Raw genomic sequence first — 8,126 nt, forward strand, 5'->3', positions numbered from 1 at the left:
AGTCTCTGGGCAATGGGGAGCCAGTGAAGGGATTGACAGAGGGGAGAGGCCGGGGAATAGCGGGGGGACAGGTGGATTAGTCGGGCAGCAGAGTTTAGAATAGATTGGAGGGGTGCGAGAGTGTTCTAGGGGAGGCCACAGAGCAGGAGGTTGCAGTAGTCAAGGCGAGAGATGATGAGGGTATGGACTAGGGTTTTTGCAGATTTTTGGTTGAGGAATGTACAGATTCGTGAAATATTTTTGAGTTGAAGTCGGCAGGAAGTGGAAAGGGCTTGGATATGTGGTTTGAAGGAGAGATCAGCGTCAAGGATTACCCCGAGGCAGCGAGCTTGTGGGACTGGCGAGAGTGGGCAGCCATTTACTGTAATGGATAGGTTCGTTGGAGGGATCGCGTGAGATGGAGGAAAGATGATGAATTCTGTTTTGTCCATGTTAAGTTTCAGAAATCTAGCGGAGAAGAAGGATGAAATAGAGGATAGACATTGAGGGATTCTGGTTAGTAGGGTGGTGATATCTGGTCCAGAGATGTAGATCTGTGTGTCATCAGCATAGAGGTGATACTGAAAGCCATGAGATTCTATGAGCTGTCCCAGGCCAAAGGTGTAAATGGAGAAGAGCAGGGGCCCTAGGACTGAACCTTGTGGGACTCCGACAGATAGGGGGCGAGGTGAGGAGGTGGTGTGTGAGTGGGAGACGCTGAATGTCCGGTCTGTTAGGTATGAGGAGATCCAGGATAGGGCCAAGTCTGTGATGCCAAGGGATGAGAGGGTCTGTAATAATAGGGAATGGTCCACTGTGTCAAAGGCAGCCGACAGGTCGTGGAGGAGGAGGACAGAGTAGTATATAGATAATAGATAGATAATAGGATACATAGATAATAGATAGATGATGGATAGATAGATAATAGATAGATAGATTGATCCTTGGATTGAATAATCAATCGAATAGTTGATCATTTGATCCATAGATCATAAACAGACACCAGATCAAAGCATAGATAGAAAAGCAGCTTTGTGAAAGTAGATCTCCTGTCGGTGCAAAAAAGGAAAATAAAACAGATTTTTTACATTTTCAAACAAATATCAGTTGAAAAACTGCAGAAACTATCTAGAAGGGTAGATAGATGGTGACAGATAAGTGTTTATCATTTGCAACAAAAATGATCTTTCCTATAATTTCTTGTCACCAACAGAACTGAGCACGTTTGTTTATATAATGAAAAGAATAAAACTTTGTGACAGTCCACCAGGTGCTCAGGACACAGGTATAAGGTATATAACTTCTCAGCGGTCAGGTGATTACTTACGGTACATATCAGGTCCTGCAGATATAGGCATCCAGTTGCTAGGCTTCCAATGCTCAGGTTAAATGGGCTGAAAACATAAATCAGCAGAAATGATGCTCCTCAGAAGAATCTGACAATTGTCTCACTGTGTGGCTGATGTCTCCTATCTCAGGCTCTGGAGGAACAATCACCTTGTACAGACAGGTAAGAGATTGTCGTAATGACTACACTTATCAATACCGAGGATTCGGGGAATTACAGGGAACAACTTAATAGTTTCAGAGTTAAAATGTTCTTAGAGTGATGATAAATGGATAGATAGATAGATAGATAGATAGATAGATAGATAGATAGATAGATAGATAGATGATAGATAATAGATAGATAAGTTATAAGATAGATAAATAGATAGATAGATAATATATGGATAGATAATAGATAGACAATAATAGCTAAATAGATGGTTTATAGTTGCAAAAAAAGATGGTAATTGAACAGATATGTACATTTATATAGAAAAAGATACAAATTAGATATACTGACATTACACAGTGATGAGACAGATATTAAATAAATGGAAACTGAACAGATGCATTTATATAAAGAGAGAATGATAATGAAAATAGGGATAGGTCATATTTCTTTGTCGAATCTCTTGTATTCTATTCTCATTAGTATATATACATTATGTATACTGCATTGTACATTTCTCTGTCTTACAAAGGAAAGATGTGTTTGCTAGACTAAGGGTACCGTTACGCAAAACGATTTACCAACTATCACGATCAGCGATACGACCTGGCCGTGATCATTGGTAAGTCGTTGTGTGGTCGCTGGGGAGCTGTCACACAGACAGCTCTCCAGCGACCAACGATGCCGAAGTCCCCGGGTAACCAGGGTAAACATCGGGTTACTAAGCGCAGGGCCGCGCTTAGTAACCCGATGTTTACCCTGGTTACCATCGTAAATGTAAAAAAAAAAAACCGTACATACTCACATTCCGGTGTCCGTCAGGTCCCTCGCCGTCTGCTTCCTGCACTGACTGTGAGTGCTGGCCATAAAGCACAGCACAGCGGTGACGTCACCGCTGTGCTCTGCTTTTACTTTCCGGCCGGCAGTCAGTCAGTGCGGGAAGCAGACGGCTAGGGACCTGACGGACATCGGAATGTGAGTATGTACGGTTTGTTTGTTTTTTACATTTACGATGGTAACCAGGGTAAACATCGGGTTACTAAGCGCGGCCCTGCGCTTAGTAACCCGATGTTTACCCTGGTTACAAGCGAACGCATCGCTGGATCGCTGTCACACACACCGATCCAGCGATGACAGCGGGAGATCCAGCGACGAAAGAAAGTTCCAAACGATCTGCTACGACGTACGATTCTCAGCAGGGTCCCTGATCGCTGCTGCGTGTCAGACACAGCGATATCGTATGGATATCGCTGGAACGTCACGGATCGTACCATCGTAGCAACAAAAGTGCCACTGTGTGACAGTACCCTAAGAGCCGCCTTAGTGTTTGGCCTTTCTGGTCTTTCCCATGTGAGACTAAACTGCTGAAGGACAATACTATCTTGATTATCAGTATGAGAACTGACCATGTTGATTTCTCCTACATAAAATCGTCCTTGAGTTTATTAAAATTAATTTCAGTTTGTGTTCTGATAAATTGGACAATGGTTTTGATTGATTTGTAAGGAGGCTCCTCTGCTGGAAAATGTCCATAACATACCCTTAAAAAAGCACTTCTGCTCACATCAAAGTCTTTATTCTCTTAATATATTGCAGTCTTATTATATAGCACTGTGCACTTACAATTACTCATTTTCTTCTACCAACTTAATTCTTCTCTTTTCCATTAGATCTATGACATTACATGGTTAAAAACAGACTAGCTGAATCCTTCTAAGCTCTATATAGAAACGGGAAGTCTCTTTTTCCTGCACAAGTCATCATTAGAACTACAATTCTACATAGGAAGTCTCTTTTTCCTGCATGAGTCATCATTAGAACTACAATTCTACATAGGAAGTCTCTTTTTCCTGCATGAGTCATCATTAGAACTACAATTCTACATAGGAAGTCTCTTTTTCCTGCATGAGTCATCATTAGAACTACAATTCTACATAGGAAGTCTCTTTACCCTGCATGAGTCATCATTAGAACTACAATTCTACATAGGAAGTCTCTTTTCCCTGCATGCATCATCATTAGAACTACAATTCTACATAGGAAGTCTCTTTTTCCTGCATGAGTCATCATTAGGACTACAATTCTACAGAGGAAGTATCTTTACCCTGCATGAGTCATCATTAGAACTACAATTCTACATAGGAAGTCTCTTTTCCCTGCATGAGTCATCATTAGAACTACAATTCTAGATAGGAAGTCTCTTTTCCCTGCATGAGTCATCATTAGAACTACAATTCTACATAGGAAGTCTCTTTTCCCTGCATGAGTCATCATTAGAACTACAATTCTACATAGGAAGTCTCTTTTCCCTGCATGAGTCATCATTAGAACTACAATTCTATATCAATGCAAAGTCCCTAAAAATATATACTTTTGAAATTAGTGATAAACTGATGAATAGTTAGAGATGACTGGCAGTAGAGTGTATCTATAGATATGAGATATCCATCTATTCCACTTCTGGAGCTTTTGAGCTACACCTATTAAGTACCAGCAACTGGTGGAACTAATATGATTTACACAAGTTGCATAAAGCACAGTAAGAAGCAGAGATGAACAAGTTGGTCTCAAGTTATATTTCACCAAATGCCACATTTTTGCTCAACATTTTGTAATGAAACATTTTTCTGCTGTAGTTCACATTTGACATAAACTTTCTTCTTGTATTTTGCCACAATTTCTGCTGACATTAGGATCTTTGGACAACTTACTTGACACCGCTGAGAAGTAAAATGCCCTTGCCATCTACTGACTTGGCTTTTTACTCTTTGTTGTTGGCTTCTGGAATTCTGGGTAACACTTTGGTCCTCATGACGGTAATCAGCAATGCTCTGGATAATAAGGTAATGCCCGCTTCTGACCTGATATTGTCCCACCTTACAGTTGTTCTTCTCCTACTCTCCATCTTAAGGAATGTTCTGGTTGTCACGTTCCAGAATGGTATGGACATATTGTTCTCGCGCATTTTGTGCAAAGTGTTCATGTTTGTTTGGACTCTGCTCAGGTCCATGAGCGTTTGGGGAACATTATCAATCAGTGTTTTCCATTACATAAGCATCAAAAACTATTATGGAAATATAAGGAGAAACATCTTCTGGACCACAGTGAAAGTTCTGGCCATAATGTGGATATTTAACTGTTTGTATTTCATTCCTGCTTTCTTGTACACAGACCGTATGGGAGCCAATGCTACCTTTTCGGTGCTGTTGATCGGCACCAGCACCAAACCTGTCCTTGGCTGCGTGTGGGACTTCCCTACTCCTTATACCAACCTTGTCTTTGTCACCTCCTCATTAGTTATTCATGAGGTTATACCAGTCATTCTTATGGTAGTCACTAATATAAGCAGCCTATACACCCTACAACGGCATTCTAAAACCATAGCGGCACAGAAAACCATCAAGCGCGTGGCCTCAGAGCGCAAAGCTGCCTTGGTGATTTTAACACTGGTCCTTCTCTTCGTTCTCTGCTGGGGATCCAATGTTGTGGCCACTAACTTCTACAACTTTACCAAAGGTTCATTCTCTACATCATTCCTGTTAACCATTGCTAATTTCGGAGCCTACATCTTCATGGGCTTCGGTCCTTTGGTGTTACTCATTGGACATAGCAAGCTGAGAAGGAAACTGGTTCATTTACTATGTAAGCAATGGAAACGTCAGGTCGATCCAACAGGGAACTCGCCCAAAAGTAATGGCAATGCTTCTACTGTTAACGTTTAAGATCTTTGTTAACTTACGTATCTTTAAATACCCTAATTAGGGCACCTGGAAAGTCCTGGGTTACAAATCCAAATTTCTAACTGGACCTTCAACATTACTTTACATTACAACTTACTTACTAGTCTACTTACTGTATAACTAACAAATAAAGTTGCACTCTATAGAGCTAAAGCCTGTAAATATGTAATGGATGAAATATAAATATCAGATAAAAAGAAAAAATAGAGACACTTAGCACATAATTTGACCAATTCATGCATGCCCAGCAGCCAGCGACAAGGCGTTCTCCAGTTTGCTGGGAACCTACATGTCTAATGTGAATACCTCTCTTAGGTTAACCCCTTCATGACCCAGCCTATTTTGACCTTAATGACCTGGCCATTTTTTGCAATTCTGACCAGTGTCCCTTTATGAGGTAATAACTCAGGAACGCTTCAACGGATCCTAGCGATTCTGAGATTGTTTTTTCATGACATATTGGGCTTCATGATAGCGGTAAAATAAGGCCGATAATTTTTGCGTTTATTTCTAAAAAAAATCGGAAATTTGGTGAAAATTTTGAAAATTTTGCAATTTTCAAATTTTGAATTTTTATTCCGTTAAACCAGAGAGTTATGTGACACAAAATAGTTAATAAATAACATTTCCAGACATGTCTACTTTACATCAGCACAATTTTGTAAACAAAATTTTTTTGGGCTAGGAAGTTATAAGGGTTAAAATTTAACCAATGATTTCTCATTTTTACAACAAAATTTACAAAACTATTTTTTTTAGGGACCACCTCACATTTGAAGTCACTTTGAGGGGTCTATATGAGAGAATATACCCAAAAGTGACACCATTCTAAAAACTGCACCCCTCAAGGTGCTCAAAACCACATTCAAGTAGTTTATTAACCCTTCAGGTGTTTCACAGCAGCAGAAGCAAAATGGAAGGAAAAAATGAACATTTAACTTTATAGTCACAAAAATGATTTTTAGCAACAATTTTTTTATTTTCCCAAGGGTAAAAGGAGAAAGTGGACCACGAACCTTGTTGTCCAATTTGTCCTGAGTACGCTGATACCTCACATGTGGGGGTAAACCACTGTTTGGGCGCATGGCAGGGCTCGGAAGGGAAGGAGCGCTATTTGACTTTTTGAATGAAAAATTGGCTCCAATCTTTAGCGGACACCATGTTGCGTTTGGAGAGCCCCCGTGTGCCTAAACATTAGAGCTCCCCCACAAGTGACCCCATTTTGAAAACTAGACCCCCCAAGGAACTTATCTAGAAGCATAGTGAGCACTTTAAACCCTCAGGTGCTTCACAAATTGATCCGTAAAAATGAAAAAGTACTTTTTTTCACAAAAAAATTATTTTAGCCTCAATTTTTCCATTTTCACATGGGCAACGGGATAAAATGGATCCTCAAATTTGTTGGGCAATTTCTCCTGAGTACACCGATACCTCTCATGTGGGGGTAAACCACTGTTTGGGCACATGGTAAGGCTCGGAAGGGAAGGAGCGCAATTTGACTTTTTGAATGAAAAATTATCTCGATCGTTAGCGGACACCATATCGCGTTTGGAAAGCCCCTGTGTGCCTAAACATTGGAGCTCCCCCACAAGTGACCCCATTTTGGAAACTAGACCCCCCAAGGAACTTATCTAGAAGCATAGTGAGCACTTTAAACCCCCAGGTGCTTCACAAATTGATCCATAAAAATGAAAAAGTACTTTTTTTTCACAAAAAAATTATTTTAGCCTCAATTTTTTCATTTTCACATGGGCAACGGGATAACATGGATCATCAAATTTGTTAGGCAATTTCTCCTGAGTACGCCGATACCTAATATGTGGGGATAAACCACTGTTTGGGCACATGGTAAGGCTCTGAAGGGAAGGAGCGCCATTTGACTTTTTGAATGGAAAATTAGCTCCAATCGTTAGCGGACACCATGTCGCGTTTGGAGAGCCCCTGTGTGCCTAAACATTAGAGTTCCCCTACAAGTGACCACATTTTGGAAACTAGACCCCCCAAGGAACTTATCTAGATGCATAGTGAGCACTTTAAACCCCCAGGTGCTTCACAGAAGTTTATAACGCAGAGCCGTGAAAATAAAAAATAATTTTTCTTTCCTCAAAAATGATTTTTAGCCCGGAATTTTTTATTTTCCCAAGGGTAACAGGAGAAATTGGACCCCAAATATTGTTGTCCAGTTTGTCCTGAGTACGATGATACCCCATCATATGTGGGGGTAAACCACTGTTTGGGCGCACGGCAGGGCTCGGAAGGGAAGGCACACCATTTGGCTTTTTGAATGGAAAATTAGCTCCAATCATTAGCGGACACCATGTCGCGTTTGGAGAGCCCCTGTGTGCCTAAACATTGGAGCTCCCCCACAAGTGACCCCATTTTGGAAACTAGACCTCCCAAGGATCTAATCTAGATGTGTGGTGAGCACTTTGAACCCCCAAGTGCTTCACAGAAGTTTATAACGCAGAGCTGTGAAAATAAAAAATAATTTTTCTTTTCTCAAAAATGATTTTTTAGCCCACAATTTTTTATTTCCCCAAGGGTAACAGGAGAAATTGGACCCCAAAATTTGTTGTCCAGTTTCTCCTGAGTACGCTGATACCCCATATGTGGGGGTAAACCACTGTTTGGGCACACGTCGGGGTTTGGAAGGGAAGTAGTGACGTTTTGAAATGCAGACTTTGATGGAATGCTCTGTGGGCATCACGTTGCGTTTGCAGAGCCCCTGATGTGCCTAAACAGTAGAAACTCCCCACAAATGACCCCATCTTGGAAACTAGAACTCCAGGGGAACTTATCTAGATGTGTGGTGAGCACTTTGAACCCCAAAGTGCTTCACAGAAGTTTATAACGCAGAGCCGTGAAAATAATAAATGTGTTTTCTTTCCTCAAAAATATTTTTTTAGCCC

General features: G+C 40.8%; 1 protein-coding gene across 1 annotated transcript; it reads left to right on the forward strand.

The window, feature by feature from the left end:
- The first annotated feature begins 3,984 nt into the window (after positions 1 to 3,984).
- Positions 3,985 to 5,199, forward strand: LOC143767837 (olfactory receptor class A-like protein 4). The gene has a single exon (XM_077256359.1). It carries the CDS (start codon positions 4,210 to 4,212, stop codon positions 5,197 to 5,199), a length of 990 nt encoding a protein of 329 aa, XP_077112474.1. The 5' UTR covers positions 3,985 to 4,209.
- Positions 5,200 to 8,126: the final 2,927 nt, after the last annotated feature.

The sequence above is a fragment of the Ranitomeya variabilis genome, chromosome 4 (assembly GCF_051348905.1).
Source record: "Ranitomeya variabilis isolate aRanVar5 chromosome 4, aRanVar5.hap1, whole genome shotgun sequence".
Lineage (NCBI taxonomy): Eukaryota > Metazoa > Chordata > Amphibia > Anura > Dendrobatidae > Ranitomeya > Ranitomeya variabilis.

Excerpts from the sequence above, each read along its gene's own strand:
- LOC143767837 (XM_077256359.1), top strand. The coding sequence starts at position 4,210 with ATGCCCTTGCCATCTACTGACTTGGCTTTTTACTCTTTGTTGTTGGCT.